The sequence below is a fragment of the Panthera onca genome, chromosome B4 (genome assembly GCF_046562875.1).
Source record: "Panthera onca isolate mPanOnc1 chromosome B4, mPanOnc1 haplotype 2, whole genome shotgun sequence".
NCBI classification, from domain to species: Eukaryota; Metazoa; Chordata; class Mammalia; order Carnivora; family Felidae; genus Panthera; species Panthera onca.
In genome coordinates this window covers 141,319,037-141,341,961 of record NC_138345.1, presented here as the reverse complement: position 1 = coordinate 141,341,961, position 22,925 = coordinate 141,319,037, and the positions used below count along the sequence as shown (strand labels likewise).

The 22,925-nt window shown below is 57.7% G+C and overlaps 3 protein-coding genes across 6 annotated transcripts; 2 read left to right on the top strand and 1 right to left on the bottom strand.

Moving 5' to 3' along the window:
- The first annotated feature begins 1,546 nt into the window (after positions 1-1,546).
- On the top strand, positions 1,547-3,956 carry CIMAP1B (ciliary microtubule associated protein 1B). The gene is made up of 7 exons (XM_060656012.3): positions 1,547-1,912; positions 2,280-2,426; positions 2,602-2,805; positions 3,079-3,183; positions 3,330-3,451; positions 3,561-3,704; positions 3,824-3,956. The coding sequence occupies exons 1-7, from the start codon at positions 1,831-1,833 to the stop codon at positions 3,902-3,904; spliced, it is 885 nt and encodes a 294-aa protein (XP_060511995.3). The 5' UTR covers positions 1,547-1,830; the 3' UTR covers positions 3,905-3,956.
- A 4,012-nt stretch (positions 3,957-7,968) lies between these two features.
- SCO2 (synthesis of cytochrome C oxidase 2) lies at positions 7,969-9,967 on the top strand. 2 transcript variants are annotated; one of them, XM_060656014.3, is made up of 2 exons: positions 7,969-8,403; positions 9,126-9,967. In XM_060656014.3, the coding sequence occupies exon 2, from the start codon at positions 9,139-9,141 to the stop codon at positions 9,937-9,939; it is 801 nt and encodes a 266-aa protein (XP_060511997.1). In that variant the 5' UTR covers positions 7,969-8,403; positions 9,126-9,138; the 3' UTR covers positions 9,940-9,967. The 2 variants fall into 2 exon arrangements, with proteins under 2 accessions (XP_060511997.1, XP_078305356.1); XM_078449230.2 differs by lacking the exon at positions 7,969-8,403 and adding an exon at positions 8,416-8,589.
- A 101-nt stretch (positions 9,968-10,068) lies between these two features.
- On the bottom strand, positions 10,069-22,787 carry NCAPH2 (non-SMC condensin II complex subunit H2). Of its 3 annotated transcripts, none has more exons than XM_060656007.3 (20): positions 22,554-22,787; positions 17,439-17,540; positions 14,798-14,853; positions 14,621-14,705; positions 14,475-14,543; positions 14,270-14,349; positions 14,044-14,177; positions 13,661-13,741; positions 13,077-13,207; positions 12,382-12,444; positions 11,985-12,051; positions 11,693-11,800; positions 11,549-11,602; positions 11,342-11,412; positions 11,166-11,259; positions 11,007-11,075; positions 10,831-10,886; positions 10,649-10,750; positions 10,402-10,551; positions 10,069-10,336 (listed from the first exon to the last, which is right to left on the bottom strand). In XM_060656007.3, the coding sequence occupies exons 1-20, from the start codon at positions 22,659-22,661 to the stop codon at positions 10,196-10,198; spliced, it is 1,821 nt and encodes a 606-aa protein (XP_060511990.3). In that variant the 5' UTR covers positions 22,662-22,787; the 3' UTR covers positions 10,069-10,195. The 3 variants fall into 3 exon arrangements, with proteins under 3 accessions (XP_060511990.3, XP_060511992.3, XP_060511993.3); XM_060656009.3 differs by having other exon boundaries at positions 10,831-10,883; XM_060656010.3 differs by lacking the exon at positions 12,382-12,444.
- Positions 22,788-22,925: the final 138 nt, after the last annotated feature.

Genomic DNA, 22,925 nt, shown 5'->3' with positions numbered 1-22,925 from the left:
CCCACGTCTGGGTGGACCAACCTGGTGTGTCTGATTTTATGGGGGATCTTCTGTCAACACCCCCTCTGTATCCTGCAACATGCTTTTCAGAAGTTATCATCTAATAAGCAGCAATAATGATTTTATTGACTCATTCTTTACTTTAATTAGCAATTAAAATGAGCAATTTTAAAATATTTTTGTTTTTAAAATATTCTAATTCAGTAAAATACTTCACATATGAAATAAAGTTTGTACCAACCAAACAAAAATAGTACACCTTGCCCTATCTCAGTATTTTAATTTTTTAAATTTATTTATTTCTTTTGAGAGAGAGAGAGAGAGAGAGAGAGAACCCCAAGCAGTCTCCGCACTGTCAGAGCGGGGCCGATGCGAGACTTGAACTCACCAATTTAAGCTGAAATCAAGAATCGGACACAACCAACTGAGCCACCCAGGAGTCCCTCACTATTTAAAATTTTAAACACAAATAAAAACTCCAAATGGTCACAGAATTACAAAAGTGCGAAAACTGAGTTCTGTTTCTTCTTCCTTCTTGCAATCACTCTGGTCTCATTGCTCATCTCAAATCTAAGGCTTAAAAGGAGAAATATGTGTCACCTCGGGGAGAGGAGACACAATTGCCCCTTGAGCTCCGAAAGCCGTTTCGAATGTCCAGGCATGAGGCACTGAGTCCCCTAAGAACAACTTGTAGGGAGTCTGCATTACCTTCCATACAGAATACAATATTTAATAAAGGTAATAAAAACTGCTAACTTGAAACTTACATATATGCTATTACAATTCGACAGGAACCACAGTATCTTTTTAAACCACTAACAAAAGATTTGTGGGGTAGGAGTATCTTCTCTCTGACCTTCTTTAGAACTGCTGGTCTCATAAGGATAATAAAAGGCTGATCGGTTTGGCACACCCTCAGTGTTGTTTTAAAATTCTCTTTAGACAACGCACCCTCTACCTGCCTCTCCCTTCGGCCCTCAGGTCCCCCCGGAGGGCCCAGACGCGCAGCTCCCAGCAATCCCCAGCTTGCCTCGCGTTCCATGTCACACTGGGCTCACACTCCCTTGGCAAAGACCAGAACTCCCACAAACCACTGGGCACTCCTTCTCATCCCCTGCCCTCTTCCAAGAGTAGGCAGGTGACTGGCAGAGCTGGGTAAAATGGACACATTCTTTTCATTTCCTTCATTGCTTTTTTTTTCTGTTTGTAAGATAAACACTAAGTTTCTTTACTTAAATTTTCCTTCATTAATAATGAAGTTATTTAGGGGCACCTGGGTGGCTCAGTCAGTTAAGCATCTGACTCTTGGTTTCAGCTCAGGTCATGATCTCGGGGTTCTCGGGTTCAAGGCCCACATCGGTTCTGTATTGACAGTGCAGAGCCTGCTTGGGATTCTCTCTCTCTCCCTCTCTCTCTGCCCATCCCCTGATAGCACTCTCTCTCAAAATAAATAAACTTAAAAAAATAATGAAGTGATTTAAGGCTATACGTTTTCCACTGAACACAGCTGTAGCCATGTCCTGTAGAGTTGGGCAAGAGGGATCTACCTTTGCAATGTTTTATGCATAACGTGTAACTTCACATTTGAGTTTCTCTTTGATCCAGTGGTTTTTAAACGAGAATTTGTCAGGGCGCCGTACACTTGTGGAATGGGGGCACTGAAGCCCAGCGAAGAGCCAGGCCAGTGCTCCCGCGCAAGGCCCTGCCTGCAGGGCGGCGGCACCGCCCACGACTCCGCGGAGAAGCCTCCAGGGCTGGGTTGCGGGGGGCGGAGCCAGGTTGGGGTAAGGGGCGGTCAGCCCCGTTGCCAGGAGGCGGAACCTGGACACAATGGGGTCTGGGAGTCGGGCCGGGAGGGGGCCGGCATCCGGGCACCCCACCTTGCCTTCCCCGCCGGGAGCCACGAGAGCAGGTTAGTGCATCAACTCTGGAGCCCCCTCTGGGCACCAGGTTCCCCACGTCGCCTCCTCGCCCCAGTGTCTTGGCCGGACGCCCCTGAAATATCCCAGCCCCCCAGAACCCCAGGGAATTCCTTCCCCCCAGGATTGAGTCCAAACTTGGCGCGCTCACACACCCCTACTGGACTCACTTTGGGGGCTCGAAGCTCCGGCCCGGCCCCCCGCCGCCCCCCGCCGAGCCGGGAAAGCTCCGGTTTGTTTTCCCGGCGCCCGGGATACAGGATGGGCCCCACCCCCGGAGTCGGGAGGAGCTGGAGCGGAGAAGCGCGTTCGGCGCGAGTCCTGGGTGGAGGGGCCGGGGCCGCCACCTTCTGTCCACAGGTGCCGCGGGCCGTAAGCTCACCCCACCCTCGCGCGCCATGGGCTCGGACGTCTGGGTCGGCCCTTGGCGGCCGCACCGGCCCCGCGGCCCCATCGCCGCGCTCTACAGAGGCCCGGGGCCCAAGTACATGCTGCCACCGAACACCGGTACCGGCGTCGGGCGGGGGGTGGAGGGGCTACCGAGGCCTGTGCCGGCAAGGGGACGCCGTAACCCGGCTGCAGGGCGGAAGGGAGGGAAGTCTGTTGGAGGGAGGGATACGGTGCACTGTGCCCGGGGCGGGGAGCAGCGGGGGCCCGCGGTGACGCTGGGAAGCTCCTTCAGGCTACATCCTGCACGACCCGTCGCGGCCCCGCGCCCCGGCGTTCTCCTTCGGCGCGCGCCTCCCCACGCAGCAGACTTCGTGCGGCCCCGGGCCCGGCCACCTGATTCCAGCTCGTATGACCGTGCGCGGCCCCGACGGCACCCCCGCCTACTCCATCTACGGCCGTCCGCGCCACGCAGCGCCCTTCCTCACTCCGGGACCCGGTCAGGACCCCTGGGACCCCGGGCTCCCCAGGGCAGAGCCGCCTCCGGGAAGGCCCACCCGGGAACCCCCTACCTGAGCCCCGACGCCCCCTCCCCGTGTACCCTAACACTCCAAAATCGGTACCTCCACATCTGGATCTCAACCCCAAGCCCCACCGGGCTTTGACAAACCGTGGCTCGGATCCACCTTAGTCCCAGGACCCCCAACCCGGGTCCCCACCAGGCCCCCAACCCGGTCCCGGTCCCGGCCCACACCCCCGGTCCGCCCCGCAGGCAGGTACTTCCCAGAACGAGCTGGGAACGCGACGTACCCCAGTGCGCCTCGGCACACCATCGCCCCCCGAAACTGGGGCATCCACGCGGAGCCGCAGACCCCAGGTGAGACCAGAAAGGCCTATTCCAGCACCGTGGACCTTCCTATCCCTGACGGGGAACCACTCTCCAGGCTGCGGCGGGGAGACCCTGGCCTGGCCAGGAAGACTCACCCCCGCCCCAGACCCCACCCCTTGCTGGCTCCTCCCCAGGCCCCGGGGCCTACACTGTGCCCTCGCTCTTGGGTCCGCGTGTCATCGGTAAAGTCTCGGCCCCAACTTACTCCATCTATGGCCGCAGCGCAGTGGGCAGCTGCTTCGAGGACCTCAGCAAGGTGGGAGAGGGGCTGCGGGACACGGCGCAGCGCGGGGTGCCCCCGGCGGGCCACAGAGGGTCAGGAAGCAAGAGGTGAAGGCCAGTGCGCCCCCGCTGCCCTCCCACAGACCCCGGGTCCCTGCGCCTACCACGTGGTGAACACTGGGATCTACAAGCCTCGGGCCCCCCAGTTCTCGATGCTGGCGCGGAATTCACTCCCCCAGGACAACACCCTGAATCCGGGACCCGCAGCCTACAACGTGGACCAAGGGGTCTGGAGTCCCGGGTCAAGGGTCAGGGGAGAGGGGAGGAGGGTCGGAGTCCCGGGGTTCCCCGGCGCGGAGCTGGACGCCTGGCCCCGCGAGGTCAGCGCCGTCTCCTGCATCCGCAGCACCGCAAGCCCGGCGGCTGGAGCTTCGGGATCCGGCACTCGGACCACCTGGCCCGGGTCCTGACCTACGCGGATGACTGACCCGCTGGGCGGGCGTGGCCCCACAAACGTTTGCTTAAAGCCTCCCGAGCCAGCAGCGTGTCCGCCCCTGTGTGTTCGCGGCGGGCGCGCGGGGCGCGGGGCGTGCGCGGCGGGACGCTGGGGCCCACAGGTCCCCGGAGCTCCGCGGGCGGGCCGGCCCGGGAAGTCCTGGAAGGCGCGCGCCCGCGGGCCTTCCTGATTGGCCGAGACAGAAGGGCCTGGGGCGACCATTGGCCGAGAGTCCCGCCTGTCCGGGAGGCCCCGCCCACCCACCGTCCTGTGGCCGCGGGACGGCAAACCGCACCCGCCTGGAGTCTGGAGCGGGATGCGTGAGGGCCGCCGTACCGGACAGGTGCAGGCCGGGGTCAGGCTGTGAGGCCGACGAGTAGGAGCCAGACACGGAGACACGCACACGGGCACCACAGACACGGTACAGAGGGGCGGACATGAGAGGGAGAGACCGGGATCAGGGTCGGGACAGGTGCACCTGCTGCAGAGACCCGGACACAGGGCGGCCGCAGGGTCCGGCGGTCTCGCACCCCGCAGGCTCGGAGCGATGGCGTCCTAGGGACCCACGGCCCAGGGGCGCCTGGTGACCTTTCAGGGGGAGGGAGCTCAAGCAACTCCCGGGTCTGATCCGCCTGAAGAGAGACGAAAGCCCCCTGAGCTAGGGGGACCTGCGGGGCTTCGTGCGCGCTGTGGAGGGAGGGGAGTGCGCAGGGCGCGCAAATCGGTGCGTGGGAACTTCTGGGCACCCCTAACCCTGAGGTCAGCCCGAGACCGCTTGCCCCTGGGGACGCCACAACTGTCCTGGGGACAGTGTCCCAGCACTGTCAGTGACCTCAAGATAACCCACCGCTGTGAGAACACCACACCCCCACACCCCCGTGATGGCTACACCACCACCGTATTCCATGCCTAGAGGCCGTGCTAGTGGCCATGCCACTGGGAGGCATAGATCTGAAGAAGGAAGTGGTGCTGCCCCAGGCCCTGGCCAAGTCTGGGCAGCAGCTGGAGCTGCCAGAGGCCTTCTGGCCGCAACTCATGAACAAAATTCTACAAGGGGAGTGGGTGACAAGGTCAGCCTGGACCTGGTACCTACCCGGCTGGCTATAGGCTACAAGGTTAGAAGATGCCTCCTCTCCAGACCAGAACGTCTGACCTCAAAGAGGTCAGTTAGCAGCCTACAGGCAATCTCCAACTTCAAGCCTGGCCTAGACAAAGTCCCCCAAAGATGGGGTCCAGGCTTCTCACCCCCAGGATGGAATTTAGGTTCCCCCCACCCCATCAGCCCCCCATAACAGGACCAAGTTCTCCAGCTCCCCCTTGGGTACCCCACTCAGGACTCCCAAGGGAAGAGCTGGGTACTCCTCTCTCTTGGTTCCCCAGACTTGTGCTCCTAGGGGTAGGTACTAGCCTCCTCCTCGTCACTCCCCATACCAAATCAAAACAATTTCTTTTCCATTCCCTCTCCACCAGCTGCACATACAACTACTTACTAAATACTTAACTCCAGCTGAAGCCCTAACCAGGGAAAGTGAGAGAGAATGGTGGAGGTAGAGGAGGAGTAGGTGTGCAGGTGTACTCAGCATCCCTGCCCAGCAGGGACCAATGATCAACGGATGTGGTTTGTGCTCCCTGTGGTGGAGCAGGGAGGGGTGGGGCCGGGGAGGAAGCCCCGCCAATAAACTGGAGTCTATTCCTGGATTCACCCTCATCCGGAGTTAAGAGCAGGTACAGGTGGGCCACTGGTCATTGATCTAGATTCTTGATGGTAATATTGGCCAGAATCTCTGAAGAATCACTGATAGGTCATTAATCGGGGTCACTAATGAGGATATTGATCAAAGTTATTTATGGGTCACTGATGGTCATTGAACTTTGGTCACATCATCAGTGAAACCTTGATTGGAGTCATTAATAGGGACTTGATAACAATCACCATTGGACTCTCTGATCAATCCTTAATGGGCCACAGGACATTGGTCATTATACCTGATGGGTCAGACCAGTCATTAATGAGAAATTACCAGAATTGTTCAGAAGTTTCTGGTCCTGGTCTTGGACACCTGTCATGGTTGCTGATGAATCCTCGATCAGGGTCAGTGAAGGGGGTCACTGGAAGTCCTGATGCAGGGTAGTCTGACCAGATGTAAGGGCTGCTGGAGGGAGTGGGCGCAGTCCTATGGGTCAGGGCAAGAAGCTGGTTCCTGTGGATGGACTCCTGTATGAAGCCAGAGTGTCAGTCACCATTGACACCCTGCTAGTCATCACAGGTAACCTGACCTCAGACTCCAGGTCTACTTCCTGCATGTTAAAGACCCCTGACCTCTGACCCACACAGTCAGGGTCCTCTCATCAGGAGACCATGGGACTTCCCCCAATCACTGGCGATCTGAATAGACCCCAGGGTCAGCGTACCATCACAAGAACCACCAACTCAGAAAGGTGACCTGACTGATGCACAACCCACCAAGCCCGTTGCAGGTACAACAGGGGACTTGATCCTCAACATTCAGGGTCCCTAAACCCTCATGACCGACCCAAGAGTCAGTATACCCCTGTGAGAAATAAGCCCACCGACCCACTCGAAGAAAGGACACGCACTCGAAGAAAGGACACGGAGACTCAGAGCACAGTGAAGCCAGGCTCTAATCAACGTTCTTGCAAGAGCGGTGTCTAACCGACAGGCACACTCAGGGCGGTTACAGCAGGCAATTTATCTCCTAGCGTGAAGTCCCTCCCCTTGTTCTTCATTGGTGAGTACTACAGAGGTTACAGCCTTCCCCAGAGGTCGCCTCTGCCCACGGAAGGCACAAAGTAGTCTGGTTGGAACAAATGTACATTCCCTGAGGTGAGGCAGACTTCAGTTCTTTGGTGCACGCTAACTGCAAAGCCCAAGAAAATAAGGCCGCAAAAGGAGAGGGGAAGAACCAGGAAGTGAAGTGCCTAAGGGTTTGGGACTCCGGCGGGGGGGAGGTTCATACATATTTCCAATAGGTTATAAACCTATTCTTAAGTAGACAGCACAACTTTTATTTGGTGTTTCTGAAAATGAATCATCTCACTTCTCACACGCCACATCTCCGAAAAAGCTCCAGACCCCTCTGCGTCACCACCCCCTCCGTCCTCAGTCATAAGATGGTGGACAGCCCCATCCCCTCCGGTGGTGGACTTGAAGTATTCCCCAGTCACACCCACCAGCTGGCAAGAGTCCTGGGGAGCACCTGTGCCTGCTGGAGTTCGTGTGTCCTATGGGAATCCCAGTGTGGCTGTGGCCTGTTTGGGTAGGTCTTCTAACGTGAGCTCAACTTCCCCTTCATGACTCTGGCAGTCTGGTCCCATGTGCCTCTTGGGAGCTGGAGGACCGCCCGGCCCAGGGGCGCTTCGAGTGGATGCCCGGGAGCAGAGCCTGGACCTGGGCCTGGCTCCAGGCCTATGCTCCCGGACCCCCGCGCCAGGAGGAGGAGCTGCACGTGCCCGTGGACAGTGGGCGCCGGGAGACCTCCGTCCCTCCCCACCAACCCAGGCCCCTTCCCTTCTCCGAGTTCCCATCCCCTTTCCTTCCCCGAGCCCGGATTCTCACCCCTGGCCCCCTGCCTCCGGCCGGCACCGCGCAACTCATCCGGGCGCAGCCACGCGAGGCATCCACTCCGGCGGGAGGTGGAAGCTGAACTGCAGGTCGGCGTGGGCCGGAGGCTGGCCCTGCAGGGGTCGTCGTGCCCTCGAACCGCGCGCCCTTCGCCACCCCCTCGTCCTTTGCCGACCTCTTCCCGCCGCCGCCCGCCCGCGCCGATCGACACACTGCGCAACAGACGGCCGCGGCGAAACCGCAGGAAGGCCGGCGAGACCGAGAGGAAGTGGGGGAGTGGCTCCGAGGGAAGCCGGGCCGCCGCGGGACGGAGCGCGAAGGGGCGGGGCCAGGGAGACGCCCCGCCCAACTCTGCGCTGGGCCCGCCACCTTTTGCGCACGCGCGCAGAGAAGCAGGGACTGGGGAGCGGGGACGTTCACGCTTGTCTGCGCGTGCGCCATGCCCATGAGCGTGCGCGCTGGCGTTGAGCGCACCGGTAGCGCAGGAACCTGTCGACTCGGCTAGTGCAGCGTGGTTGAGTCTACAGCGGTGACGAGCTCTGGCAGAGCGGGGCTGTCCCCTGAGTCGCGGTACTTACGCCGGGTTCCGAGGAGACTGGGTCGTGCTCGGTGTGTGGCTCGGTGTCCAGCTTTCTGACCTTACAGGTGCGCGTCCGGGAGGGCGCCCTGGAGGTGGGGATCCCAGAAAAAAGGGGCCCAGGAAGGCCACAGGCTGCCTTCGCTTGCCAGGCACATCGCGTGCACTGCTTAGAGCGCGTATGTAAAGAAGGAAGCTGGTGGAGAGAGGCTGTGGGACGTGCCAAAGGTCATCCAGCCCAGAGCGCAACCCCAGGAACCATCCGGAAGTGGGCGGAGACCAGAAGTCTGGGAATCCTCCCGAGGGTCTTCTCAGCAGCTGAACGAACAGGTGAGGGGGAGTCTTAAGGCCCCCACTTAGCAAATTTCCAGGGGCTCCTGTGAGAAGGACACGGGGGACACCGAAGTTGGTGTCAGGATCCTGGCTGTGAAGGGGGGTGGGGACGCTCGTGACCAGTGGAAACCTCATTCCTCTCGGGGTGAGAGCACCAGGAAAGCTCGGCCTGGAGCGGCGTCGGTGGGTATTTGCCCGGGCTCCTCGTGGGCGGACCGGCATGGGTGCACAGGGCTGCTGCTGAGCGCGGGGGGAGGGGGCACAGAGTTAAAGTGGTGAAAGGCTGGCAGGCCGCAGAAGGGCCGGAGGAGCCCATCTTTGGAGGTTAAAGCTAGAGACTCGGCCACCTCCTTTCAAGAAATGGGTTTATTGCAAAACGACACACATGCTCAGGAGCCCAGGCAAGGCATGCACTTGGAATGCTTCCCATCAGCTGACCCGGTGAGGTGTGGAGTGCTTCCCCGGGCCATAGAGCTGCAGGCACAGGACCAGGGTGGGAGGAGACAGACTTAGCCTCTCCAGCTAAATGACAGGAGTGACAAGCATGGGCATTCGAGAACACCTTTCATAGGTGAGGCATCCTGAGCACTAGGTGAGCAGCTGTGAGCTGCCGTGCAGGCTTGGTCCTTCAGATGGTGGCAAGTCTCCCCAGAGCCAACGGGGGCTGACCCAGGAGGCGGAGGCAACCGCAGGCTCCTGACAACTGTGCTCTTTCCTAGGAGCGTCAGGTCCATGCTGCTGCTGGTTCTGGCACCCAAGGCTTGGCACAGGCTCTCTCATCTGAAGCCCCCAGCCCTCGTTTGGACCCCGGGAGGCAAGGCCGGACATGTGAGGTGTCGGCTCCTGTCAAGGCAGGGCCCTGGAGACACAGGCAGGCAGAGCCGGCCCCAGGGCCCCGGGCTTGGAACTAGGCTGTTGATCACCGCCTTGTTTGGGGCTGGGCTGGGTGGGGCCTGGCTGGCTGCCAGGGCTGAGAAGGAGCAGCGGCGGCAGCAACAGCGGACAGAGGCCCTGCGCCAGGCGGCTGTGGGCCAGGGTGACTTCAGCCTGCTGGACCACCAGGGACGGGCTCGCTGCAAAGCCGACTTCCGGGGTCAGTGGGTGCTGATGTACTTTGGGTTCACTCACTGCCCCGACATCTGCCCAGACGAGCTGGAGAAGTTGGTGCAGGTGGTACGGCAGCTGGAGGCTGAGCCCGGCCTGCCCCCGGTGCAGCCTGTCTTCATTACTGTGGACCCCGAGCGGGACACCGTCGCAGCCATGGCCCGCTACGTACAGGACTTCCACCCACGGTTGCTGGGCCTGACCGGTTCTGCTGAGCAGGTGGCCCAAGTGAGCCGCAGCTACCGCGTGTACTACAGCGCGGGCCCCAAGGACGAGGACCAGGATTACATCGTGGACCACTCCATTGCCATCTACCTGCTCAGCCCTGACGGCCTCTTCACAGACTACTACAGCCGGGCCAGATCAGCAGAGCAGATCGCAGACAGCGTGAGGCGCCACATGGCTGCCTTCCGCAGCGTCCTGCACTGAACCCGGTCATTAAAGAGGGTGTGATGGAGCTGTGTGCCTGTGGTCTGCGTCGTCGGTGGCCCCAGGAGGCCACGGCAGGGAAGCGCAGCCCTTTGCCTGCAGAGCGCAGGAGTGTTTTTTAAGACTAAGTGGGATGGCGACACCATTTTATTGGGCTGGGCCAGCCAGGAAACAGGGTCGAGCGAGCAGACGCGATGCCCGGCACCCACGGGGGACGGAGCTCCAGAGCCCACCCGTCAGCGTCAATGCTCCCCGCTCAAGGCTGGGCCATGGAGGGGGCAGCGTAAGTCTGGAAGCGCTTGTGGGCCCGCTGGTGGGTGAGTAGCCTCAGGGACATGGTGTCCACGGCTGCCTCCAGCCCCGGCTGCTGGGTGATCTCCACCGTGTGGTCGTTGGCCTACAGGGATAAGGTGTCAGCAGAGTCGGGGACCGCTTCCCTCCCAGGCTCCCCAGGCCACTCACCAGCTGCAGGGAGGCCAACATGGAGCGACACACCTCGAAGGCAGGTTGGCCGGCTACCAGCTCCGCGAAGGGACACCACTGGTTGAGCTGGCTGAACCTTGAGACCACCTGGTCCCCATAGGTGTGGATGTCAAAGGGCACGTGCCGTTCCTGCAAGAAGGAGGGGCAAGATCCCGGGGCAAAACCCAGGCAGGCGGCAGGGGAGTCCCTAGCTGTCAGTCAGGGCCTGGCCCAACCCCTCCCTCACCTGCTCCCGGAGCAGCGGCTGGACGGTGTCCTCCCAGTGCCTGATGCGCTCGCTCAGCTCCGTCTCCTGCACAAACTTCTGAGACGTGGCGATGAAGAGCTCCTAGGGCGGGACCAGGAGCTGCCACCTCCTGTGCAGGAGCCCCGCACCCAGCGCCCCCACCTGCTCCGACTGGGACCTACCACATTCCTGCGGACCAGCTCCTCATAGCTCAGGGATGCCGGCACGGCCTCTGCTTCTGGGAAAGGGGCAGCTATGAGCTTCTGTGGCCACGGGCCACACCGCTTCCCCCCTCCGCCGTCCTCAGGGGCCCGGAGCGGCACTCCCCCCCCGGCCAGCAGCTCACTCTCAGACCTACCCAGGTCCGCGGCCTCCCCAGGCTTTGCCTCCTGAGGCTCTGCATACTCCTCAGGCTCTAGAAAGTCATCTGTTGGCAGACAGAGAGGCCCAGGAGGAGGCAGGTTGGCTGGCAGCGGATGCCGAGCCCCCACCCTGGCCCGTCCCAGTAGGCTCCCACCTGCCGCCCCCAGATCCTCCAGGGAATCCTCCAGGCGGTCCTCTTCCACAGGCCACAGCCCCTCCTCAGGCCTCGGCAGCCACCGCTCCGCCACCTGCGTGCAGACAGCATCTATGAGGCACACTGCTGTCTCCCACCTGGGACCACGCGGGCTCCCGACGGTGGCCAGTACTTGCCTCCCTCCTCTGCAGCTTCCGGAGGGTCTCCAGCTGCTCCTTCACGTGCTTCCAGTACAGGACTTCCATGTCTACACACAAAGCCCTTGTAAGAGGGACTCCCACGCCCTGCCCAGCCCCCCTCCCCAGTCCACCTGGAGCCTTGGGTGCCCCCAGGCCGAGGGGAGGCAGGCACTCAGCAGAGTGCGCACACGACCCTGACCTCACCTGCAAAGGACGGGCCCTTTCGCCGGGGCCTCCTGCTGTCAGCGTGCTCGGCATCTTCAAGAGAATTTGGTCAGTAGGAACCGAGTCCCCGTGAGCTGCACGCGGACCCTCCTGCCCTGGCCCGGCCCCACCACACCCACTCACAAGCAGCCAGGTACCACTGGTGGAAGTCCTGCAGCTTGGCGACACCCTTCCTCTTGCGCTTCTGTCCTGGAACCTCCTCCACACAGGGGGGCACAGAGTAGGGCCTACCTGGGGGCAAATGGCTACGTCTCAGTGCACAACTAAAGGCCCTGGGGCGGATGATGGCACCCACAAGCCCTAGGAGCAAGTGCAGACCGCACTAGGCAGCACAGCCCCCACCCTCATCTACCACTAGCGCTCCGGAGAACCCAGCCACAGGTGCCCGAGTGAAGGTGTCCCTCCACCCAATTACCTTTCTTGAAGGGCTTGGCGTCCAGGGAGTCAAAGGGGTCCAGGCTCTGCCAGGGGTCTGGGGTCTCCTGAGCAAAGAGTACAAGCAGACCCTGGGGTGGGAGCGGGGGATGTACACCTTCCCCCCCAGAAGTCCAGACACAGAGGAGGGCTGGCCACATTCAATCCAGGACCCAAGGGTGACCCACCAGAGAGAGAGGTTCCCCAGAGCAGCAGAAGAGGGGATTCGATCTCTGGGGCAAGGAAGATTCCTTGGAAAAGAGAGCCAGCACAAAGGGCCTCCAGCTAGGAGCCCAGGCATGCGGAGCTCTGAAAGCTAGCAGGAGTGAGGGGTGGGCAGCAGAGCCCCAAAGCACATCCTCCTTGCCGGGGAGGGTCTGAGCCCCACTAACCCTCACCTTCAGCAGGGACATAGGCTCCCGTCGCTCCCGCAGCACACACCTGCTGGGCTGGGCAGCACTCTGCAAAGAAACAGCCCCAGGGATGCCTCTCCCCTCCTCCACCCAAGGCTGGGGCACCCCAGTAGTCTGCTCTAGGGTCGGACATCAAGAACCCTGCAGAAGGACCCTCTTAAGGAAAACAAACACTCTAGGAAAAATTTTAGAACACACAAACTAGTAAAATGGGGTACTGTTTTTTTTCCTTTAAAAAATACCAAAAAAGAAAAAAAAAGACTGCAATAAACATCCATGTATGTACCAATCAAAATTAACAAATATTAACGTTTCTCCTGTATGTATCAGGATTTTTGTTTTAATAAAAAGATTTTGGAGCTCCAGGCAGGAACACAAAGCCAACCCTCGGGGGTGGAAGGGGCAGCAACAGCCTCCAAAGCCCATCCCCTCCCACCAGCCTGATCTCGGGAGTCAGCTTGGGAGACCAGCTGCCACCCTAGGTGGTACCATGACCACAGGGCTCAGACCCTTGAACCCTAGGCCACCTCTCTAAGGAGCAGCAGCTATTCTGGTCCGAAAGAGGAAAGATGTAGAAGGCACCACCCGAAAGGGCTGGGTGCAAGGACCAGAGGCAAAGCCCCCAGGCCCACCTATCCCCCCGGAGCGTGGGGCCTTCGCAGGCCTCGCAGGGCCCCCACCTGCTGCGGGCTCCTGGGCTCCTGGGGCTCGGGAGGGACGTCGGGGGCCATGGGCTCAGGGAGCTCCACTGCCCCATCTGCGTCCTCATCCTCATCACCACCTCCAGGCAGCGGGCCTTCCGGAGAGGTACCTGGGCAGGGGAGCAAGAGACCGGTCAGCCCCGAGAAGCCCAAGGCCAGACAGCAGATGGGAGGCTGGCCTTGGCCAACACCCCGGAGAGGCTGCAAGGCCGATTCCCTCACTCAGCCCCGCTCATTAGACCCGGAGTGGTATGACCACGCCTCTCGCCATGCCACGGTTTCATTTGGCTCGTTTTAACCAATTTTCCTCCTGAAAGGCTGCCATCCATGCGTGCCCAGGGCTAGGTCCAAACCTCACAGGCCCAAGAACGGCCAGAGGGCAGTCACGAGACCAAGAGAGCGCAGTGAGGCCAAGGTGGGGAGGGAGGCCTAGGTCCAGGTGCAAAGAACCCAGGCTTCGTTGCTCCCCGCACCTCACCCCTGGGGCGGCGGAGCATGGCCCCATGCAGAGCCCCATCTCCCCACCCCAACCCCGCAAGTCCGCTGTGGTGCTCTCTTCTCACCTGGCTCCTGGGAGGCGCTGAGCACAGGGACGGAACTGCACACACAGACTTCCATTGGCTGCTCCTCAGCCCCCTCAGCCTCTGCGAAAGATGGGGGACCGGACAGGGTCAGCCCAGCCCCTCCCTCCAGGAGGCCCCTCCCTCCAGGAGGCCCCTCCCAGGGGCCCAGCAGAGCCGAGACCCGTCACAGGACTCGGGCACCCAGGGGCCGAGCCAGCTATGGGCAAAGAGGGGGCAGAGGGGATGTGGCCTGGCAGACCTAGCCTCACAGCAGGTACCCGGGGAGGGAGGCAGGACCAGAGCTGGCAGGCACAGGGGACCTGACAAGGGGTCCAGCCCAGAAGGCCCTCCTTCCCACCCAGCCCCCACATCCAAGCCCTCACCCTTCTGGTTCCTTGGCAGCAGCGTCTCCGTAGGGGATATGCCCACCGGCTCCAACATGAAGGCTCCTCTGGGGTGGGCGGTGCACGTGTTCATCCTAAAATCCTTCCGGCTGGCCAGGACCTCCCCCTGACAGCTGTGCTGGCAGAAACACAGCCACTGCAGAGACCCTTCCCAAGCAGCCCTCTCCCCTTATCTGATTCCCCTCAGCCAGGCTGAGGCCAGTACCTGTACAGGGGGCTAACGTTCTTCTCCATCTCATCAGGGGCCACAAGGGCCATGGGCAGGAGAGGGACGATGAGGATCTCCTGCGTGGAGGCCAAGAGTGGGTGAGCCACAGGCCCCACGGGCTCCATGTGGGAAACCGTATGGGAGGACACCTTCCAACACCCCCGTCAGCTAAAGGCAGCCCCACAGAGGGAGGGGGACTCACACGGGGAGGCAGGTCGTTCCTCAGATCCACATTAGCACGGGAGTCAGGGAGGTCATCTAGCGACAGGAACTGTGGGGAGACAGAGCTCAGGAGCAGCGCCTGGCAAGTGCACAGCAGGCAGTGGCCACGCACCCGAGAGATCTCACCTGGTCGTCCACCTCCTGGGGGGCCTCGGAACTGGCGTCCCCATCCGCCCCCTGTTCCCGCACTGAGGACAGCTGCTTGGCCCGCCTGAGGGAGAATCAGTGCATGGGTGTCCGGGAGGCTGCAGGCAGGCCAGACACTCAGGCCTCCACCTGCTGGCTCAGACCACCAGTACTCACTTCTTGCCAGAGATGAAATCGAGAGCCTGGTAGACCAGCGAGTACAGGTACTCCACCTGGTGACCAGAAGCAGACGGTGAGGACGCGGAAAGGAGCAGCCCACCAGAGACGCAGAGACGAGCGTGTGCACAGAGAAGCCCACCGTCCCCTCGAAACCCTCCGGCACAAGTCCTGCCCACGTGGCTGCTAGAGTGACCTCTCCGATCAAACGAGCACGTCTTATCAGTTGTGGTTCTCTCCTCGTCCTCCGTCCCCACGCTGCATGCAGCCACAGGAACGGCCGTCGTCACCCAGCTCTGACCGTCTTCAGCCCCTGCACGCCGGCCTGCGTGCAGCCCCCCGGCCCATCGCCGTGCTGCTCCTGCCCGACGCCCACAGCAGCTCCTTCCCGCCCCGCCTGCAGGCTCAGGCCACCACCGCCCCATCTCCGGAAGCCCGTGAGTCCCTGCCTGCCCCGTCACAGGGTAACGGTCAGGATTTCCGAGAGGCTGACCAGCAGGGCGTGTGTGTACCACCTCTGGGTCTTTCCCTCTGGGATGACACCACCCCAGAGCACACACAACCCCTCTTCTTGGCCCTGCCTTTTTTTTTTTTTTTTTTTATGCAACAAACGTTCATCGCACCTCTCTTACGTATGGGGCTCTGCACTAGACACTGGGCACAATGGTGAGCACGAGAGATGGTGCCCCCTCATCACAGGGGCCCCATTTATTAGGACCAATAAGCACTACCCGTTTCAAGTGTTTGTTCATATACAGGATTGTGTTCGTGCTTCTTCCCGTCTAGTCTGTCTGAATTAGGTGTCACTGCTGTTCCCGTTTTATAGAATGAACTGAGAGAAAGTCGCCTGGATCAGGGGTAGGTAGGTCTGGGGTTTGTACCCAGGGATGCATGATTCCCACTGCCACTAGCCACGTGTGAGTCAACCAATTTTAAGTTCAAGTTAACGGAAAGCCAGTAAAACTCAGAAGTGCTCAGTGACACCGGCCACCTTTCAAGGCCTCCGTCGTCACGTGTGACGAGTACTTACCGTCTCTGACAGCACAGGTCACAGACCATGTCCGTCATTTCAGGAAGTCCTGCTGGGCAGTGCTCGTCTAGAGCTCGCACTCCCCCCACCTCCCAGACTCCGTCAACGTTTCACTACACTTGCTTTACCACACATCTCTCCGTCTGTCACCTCACGTTTTATGCTTTCAAAGTCACTTGCAGACGTTCCTTCTCAGGACAAATACAGGATGTAGGAATCTGACGTAACCGGCGAAATCTTCAACTGTCTTAATAACTTATGGTGCCCAGAGATAAATCCGTGTCCTGTGCCATTGGAACTGAATGTAGATGGCTCACGGCCCTTCTCTAGTTTGGACCCCATTATCAAGTTCCTTAACACGGTTCTGAACTCTTACCTTTTGTCTTTCTCCCACCCACTACACCGCCAATTCTGAGTCCGCTCAATTCTGAGCACTTTTCCGTGCTGCCCCCTAGGGGACGGCTACGCACCGCTGGAGGAAAAGGGCACAAACGTGCCCCTGCAGACAGCAAGATGCGCGGACGGTCTGTGCCTTCTGTCAGTCTTTCCTTTGCATTCCCCTCAGCAAGCATTGTGAACTTTCACCAAATTTCCTACGTAGTAGCTGATTCTTAACAGCTGACTTATATTCTCCATTATGAAAACTGGGGCCCTTGGCAGGAACTCCCCAAATGGCTGTGCCCAACTTCTGTGCATCAGTACTGACTTCCTCCTCCAGAATCCTGAGATGAGGTGCCTTTTCTTTTTTTCAAGGCAGGCTTGTCAATCCACGGTCCTGACCCGTTCCTCAACTACCTCTTCTGGGATTTTGTTGCATCTGCCGCCCCACCCCCACCCTTCAGCGCTGGCTGTCACTGATACCTGCCCCCTGCCCAGTTGTGATTTCACCAGTGCAGGTGGTGTCCAGGAGCTGGGCACGAGATGGACCACAGCCTGAACGGAGGACTGCTGCTTTCCTCGCTGTCCCCCCTTCCAGTGACCTCTCCCCCAAAGGGGTCATGCCACGTCTCCACACCTCTCCCCACCCCACAGTCTGGTCCTTCTCTCCCTAAAACCCCTGGTGACCTTCCAGGATACCCACTGGACACCTGAAAACCTTTCCGGTGTGGGTCAATTCACTGAACTCAACATTTTGGGTCGTACGGTCTTCTCTCTTCCCCCTTAAAATTCTCTACTGCTCTGTCTTCCGGGACACTGTCTTGATTTACCTTTCTCTCACTTTTCCTTCTTGTGAGCACTTCCTAAACACTGGTTTTCTCAGGATGCTCCCTTCATCCTGCTTTTCCTCTTATTCTACACGGGGTTCTGGACGATTGGACTACTGACAGTTTGGACTGGATCATTCTTTGCTGCGTGGGGTTCTCCTGTATACCACTGGATGTTTAGCATTAGCAGCAGGCCCTGCAGTTATAAATCCAAGACTGTTCCTCAGTTATAATTGTTCAATTATAAATCCAAGCTGTATTAAAAGGTGCTGAGGAAGAGGGAGACAGGAGGTGCTGGCAAGGAAGGTAAGAGACAGGGGTGAGCCTGCCATCTGCCCCAGCAGGACAGTCAAGCTCAGTCCCACCAGACGCTGCAATGGCAAGAGCAGCAGCCAGATGGGCCCACCTTCTTACTGTAGACACAGGCAGAGCCCTGGATCAGCAGCGCTGCCTCAATGAAGTTCATGGTGGTTTTTCCTTCATCAAAAGAAATGCAGATCTGGTCCAGCTGCAAAACACAACACCAGGGCGTTGGGAAGCCGAAACCTGGGTACGCTTCTCCCCAAGAGCTCACCCAGCGCCCCTGCCTCCTCCCGGCACTCTGGCTCTGCTTGGAGTGAGGAGGCGGGCCTTTGTGATTTCTCCTACTTCCTGTAACCTCTCAGACCTACTAGTTTAGAAAAGGAAGGCCCCTGGAGTGTATCAGCCACAAACGGCCAGAGCTGCACGGGAGTCTCTCCCTGGAGACGCTCCGCACTGAGCCCATCTAAGTCAAGGCACAAGTTGGACAGAATCGGGCAGGAAGATCCCTCACCCTGAGAGAAGGAAAGGGGAACCTCAGGGGTGGGGAAGACAGAGACAAAACTCTGGGCCTCAATCCTTTGAGCAGAAACTAAGGAAACACTTACAGGTGAGTCCCCCTCCTTCCTGTGCAACCCCTAACCTCCCGAGCCCCAGCTCCTATCACCCCTTGAATGTCAGTGTCCACGGACCACATGCCAACAAGTCCCAGACCCATCTGCGGCAACACTCTCCCCTAAGCTGCGGGACTGTGCTTAGAGCAACCCCAACGCATCCAAATGTCCCCAAACTTTTTCTCTCCATACTGAAACCAGGGCTCCCCAGAACCTGGCCCCTCTCCTGCACGTCTCTCAGCAAACGGCACTTTGAAGCCCAACATGTTTTTTCAAGTTCTGCCTTTGCTTTCCACGTGCCTAGGACACCTGCCCCCAGCTGTGCCCCGTGTGAACCCAGCAGTGTGGCTCGGACGCCTGGCTCGGATGCCAGGGACTTCTCCCTCCCTGTAGGGCAACTGCAGCCTTTACCTCACGGCCTGACGCTGGTGTCCAGTAAATGTCTCATGAACGAACCAAGTGCTGACATCAGAACTAAGCCTGAAAGACACACTCCCCAGGCAGATGAAAGGAGAGGCCTTTTAGGAAGAGCAACCACTCCCACAAAGGCAGTTAGCTGACCCGGGTGTCCACTATTTAGGAAAATGAGTATCACGCAAACATGTCCAAAGCACAGGGCGTGTTGGGGAGCAAGGTCAGACGTTAGACACTATGGAGAGGGAGTCTAGGAGGACACCACCCAGGGACCACCTCTACCAGTTCCTGAAGGATAGAGGGAGTTTTTCAGGTCAGTGAAACATGAGAGTCTGACAGAGTGCAAACATTCTGGAAATAAGTGAAGGGCTTTCCCTGAAAGGAGGGACTATGAAGCAGAGGGTAGCCGGGCCACCCAGGCCCTCTTCTTCTCAGCCTAGGCTGGCTCACCCACTCCCAGGACCTCACACTCCATCCACCTTCTGACAACTCCCAAATGCATGCTCCAGATTGAACCTCCCATCTAAGCCTAAATCCATATGTCCAGCTGCCTTCTTCAAACCCCATTTGGATGTCTTAACCAAAATTTGTATCGGGCGGGCCCACACTGAACTCTCGATATCCCCCCCAACCACCCGTCCAAAAACCCGCAAGTCTCAGCTCCTTCCTTCTTCTCTCATTTTCCCCATTCAACCTATGCCAAGTTCCCTGCCAATTCCATGCTCCACTTCGACGAAACTGTCCGCTCCTCTCCATAGTGGCTGTGGCTCTTGCTCAGCCGGCCCCACCTCTTGCCCGGCCCTTGGCACTAACTGGGCTCTCCCCCCGCCTTCACTCCCTTCCAGCCCACTCTTGACAAGCCAGCGCTTGTCTGCAGACACAAGGCAGAATTACCTCACTCCACTCAGAACCCTAATGGCTTTCTGTCACTCTCAGGGAAAAAACCCAAATCGCAAACAGAGCCTCGCTGGCTGACCAGCTTCCCTCTGCAGCTACCCACCCTCCCCTGCTCACTGCACGGCAGTCACACAGGGCTACCTCTCCAGGTCCCCCATGGAGCCAAGCACTTTCCCACCTCACAACCTCGGAACCTATCTTCTCTCCACGTGGAACATTCTTCAGCTCATTCGGACTAGGCAACTCCTTTCATCCCAAACAAAGTTCAGTCCCCCACATAAACTCTTCGTGGAGCCCTCAACTTTTCTTTTGAACCTCTCATGTTTGTGATTGCACAAAGACACAGTGACGAGGACAGTGGCCTCTGCTCTGCCACCTATTAGGACTGTGAGCCTATCTCTTAACCTCCCTGTAGAACTAATACCTGTTCCAACGACCCTATGTCGTTACTTCTTCAGGATCCGTTCTCCTACAAGGGTGAAGCAGGGACTACTGTTTGCTTGCCACTATTTTCTTAGGATTTCACATGATTCTCGGCATACAGCAGACACTCAACAAACAAACAAAAAAATAAACGGATGAAAGAGTCTGGGTGGCTCAGTCAGTTAAGTGTCCGACTCTCGGTTTCAGTTCAGGTTATGATCTCCCAGTTCCTGAGTTCGAGCCCCAAATGGTGCTCTGCGAGAGTAGCAACATGGTAAGATGTGTTTAAAAAAAAAAAAAAAAAAAAACTTTCTGGTAGCTGCATGGAAAAGGAAAGGAGGAGAAAGACAAAACAAGAAGCAGGGAATCAGGACTTTAAAGGGCAGAGAAGGTCTGGAACAGCAAAGAAAAGCAGGAAGGGAGCTGACCAAGCCAGGAAGTAGATCTACCAAGCATCCCCAGGCACCCTGACCAATGTGGAAACCTGAATTCACAGTAGCCCCACCCAGCACAATTCTCTGCATTTTCCCAGCAGTCCAGGTGTCCCAGCAGAGAAGGTAGATCAGTAGATCAAGTATTCATCCAACAAACACTTATTCTATGCCCCCTACTAAATGCAACGCCCCCTACTATATGCTGGGCATTCTATTATTATTATGCAAAGGGAACAGAGTATACACATGGTTCCTGCCCTAGCAGAGTTAAACAAGTGAACAAGTTAAAGAAGAACTTGTGATAAACATCCTAAAGAACATAAGGTACTGGGACAACTATCTTAAACAGGCTGCTCACCTGACGTTTAACCTGAGACACAGAGGATAAGAGGTGGTTAATCATAAAAATAAATGGGTGAAGAGTATTCCCCAGTGGGAACAGAAAATACAAAGACCCCTCAGTCAGGAATGAGCTCCAGAGGCACCCGGCTGGCTCAGTCGGTAAAGCATGCAACTCCTGATCTCAGGGTCCTGAGATTGAGCCCAGGTTTGGTGTAGAGATAACTAAAAAATAATAATAAAATAAATAAAGTTCCTTATTTAAAAAAAAGGGGGGGAGGGCACCTGGCTGGCTCAGTCGGTTGAGTGCTGTTAGCACAGAGCCTGCTTCGGATCCTCAGTGGCCCTCTCTCTCTGCCCCTTCCCTGCTGGTTCTCTATCTCAAATTAAACAAATAAACTTAAAAATAAATAAATAAGCCCCAGTGTTTTAGGTTGACTGGCTCTAAAGAACAGGTGGAGAGGAGCTCAAGATGAGGCTACAACAGTCAGCAAGGCCAGATTCAGAAAAGAAGGTTTGCGCTTTAGTCTTGGCACAGAAGCCTCTGAGGCGCCACTGCAGTCACACTTGCTACTGGATGGAGCGTGAATCGGATGGGGCCAAAAAAAGCTGTTACAGAGCCTAGGAAGGAAGGTTTTACATGAATCTGAGCCAGGTAGAAAACAGATGAATTCAAGGGAAATTCTGGTGGTGCGACTGACAGAATTCACCGAGTTTCACTAAAACAGCTTTTAGTTCTCACCTTTTGTTGAACAGTAGTGCTATTTAGCAAGATCAGGAAGACCGAGATTAGGGCAAAAAAATATAAAGCTCCACTTTAATGTATTAAATCTGAGATGCTTGGGGCACCTGGGTGGCTCAGTTAAGTGTCTGACTCTCAGTTTCAGTTCAGGTCATGATCTCCCAGTTCCTGAGTTTGAGCCCCAAATGGTGCTCTGCGCTGACAGCACAGAGCCTGCTTGGGTTCTCTCTCCCTCTCTTTCTGCCCCTACCCTGCTCTCAAAATAAGTAAACATTAAAAAAAAAAAAAAAAAAAAAAAAAAAAACTGAGATGCTTCTGTGGAATGTCTAAGAGGAATGTCAAAGGTAAGCAGCTGGATATACAAAATAAATTCAGAAAAAAAGATTTGCTGGGGGGCCTGGGGGGGCTCAGTTGGTTGAGCATCTCATGGCATAATCCCAGGGTCGTGTGACTGAGCAAAAAGTCAGGCTCCATGCTGAGTGTGGAGCCTGCCTGACATTCTTTCTCTTTCTCTCTCCCCCTCTGCTTTTCCCCCCACCTCGTGCTGTCTAAAAAGAAACAAAAAAAAGAAAGAAAAAAGATCTGGGATGAAGACATAAATCTGAGAGTTGTCCTCATACAGGTGATATTTAAAATCAGGGAAACAAGTGAGATTATTTAAGGGAGATACAGAAGATGGCCCAGGCCCTGCCCAGAGAAGCTAAACACTTAAGAGATTGGATAGCAAAGAAACAGTAAGCAAATAACATGGGGAGAAAAAAATCAGAGCACGTAAACCTGTATCCAAAAAGGAGTGGTCAGCCCAACAAATGCTGCTAAACTGAATAAGGTGACACTTCTAGCGTCCCTTGAATTTGCCAAGATAGACGTTACTGCTGATCGCAGTCCAAGTGAGCTGCAATGTGAAAGCGAAGTACAGAAAGGGAGCAGACAGCACATTAACAAGGCCTAGACTCGGCTGTCAAGTAAATAAAGACCAAATGCTGACGAGTAGAACATGACAGTAGCTTGAAACCGGTTTCAGAATCCAAGATAAGAAACTCTCTTTCACCGTGATCCAGCGGTCTCAAATACCCAGACACGCACATAAATTCTAGTCTATTCTGTTACATTACAGAAAAATGCTTGTCACCACCCATGAAATCCATTTCACGGCTCTGGAACAGGTAGCGACCTGTGATGACAACTCCAGGCTAATTTAATAAGGGATGACTTCCAGAGGCAGAGATGGATTTGGAAAAAAAGAAACGAGCCTGAGGACAGCGCCAGACGGACACGGACGAGGAGGCGGGGCGGGGCCGCCCAGCAGCCCCCCGCCCGCCGCCCCGCCCCGCGCCACTCCCCGGGACGGCACTCACCTCCTCTAGATATTCTCCCAGCTGGGCCGCCACGTCCACCTCCCAGTTCTTAGTGAGGTCGCGGATGGGCTGCAGTAGATGGGCGAAGCGCGCCTCCACGTCCTCCATGTCCGGAAGGGGCCGGGGCGGCCCGGGGACCGCAGGGCCGTCTTCGAGGGGAGCCAGCGTCCTCAGCCCGCCACTAGTTCTGGCGCCATTTTGCTGTTCCCGCCCAGGGAAAGGACGTAGCGCGTGACGCCGCGCGCACATCTATGACGCACGCGGCCGCAGCGGGCGAGAGCGAACCCCGACGCGGCGCTGCAGGAGCGCGCCGGAAGGGCCGCGGGCGGTGCTGGAGGCGGGGCCGGCGGGGCGGGGCCGGCGGGGCGGGGC

Coding starts and splice junctions, on each gene's coding strand:
- CIMAP1B (XM_060656012.3), top strand. CDS start 1,831: ATGGGGTCTGGGAGTCGGGCCGGGAGGGGGCCGGCATCCGGGCACCCC. Junction 2,427..2,601: donor CATGCTGCCACCGAACACCG/GTACCGGCGTCG, acceptor AAGCTCCTTCAG/GCTACATCCTGCACGACCCG. Junction 3,184..3,329: donor CGCGGAGCCGCAGACCCCAG/GTGAGACCAGAA, acceptor GCTCCTCCCCAG/GCCCCGGGGCCTACACTGTG.
- NCAPH2 (XM_060656007.3), bottom strand. CDS start 22,661: ATGGAGGACGTGGAGGCGCGCTTCGCCCATCTACTGCAGCCCATCCGC. Junction 11,076..11,165: donor GGAGGATCTGGGGGCGGCAG/GTGGGAGCCTAC, acceptor GTCTGCCAACAG/ATGACTTTCTAGAGCCTGAG. Junction 10,552..10,648: donor AGCCGCTGCTCCGGGAGCAG/GTGAGGGAGGGG, acceptor TCCTTCTTGCAG/GAACGGCACGTGCCCTTTGA.
- SCO2 (XM_060656014.3), top strand. CDS start 9,139: ATGCTGCTGCTGGTTCTGGCACCCAAGGCTTGGCACAGGCTCTCTCAT.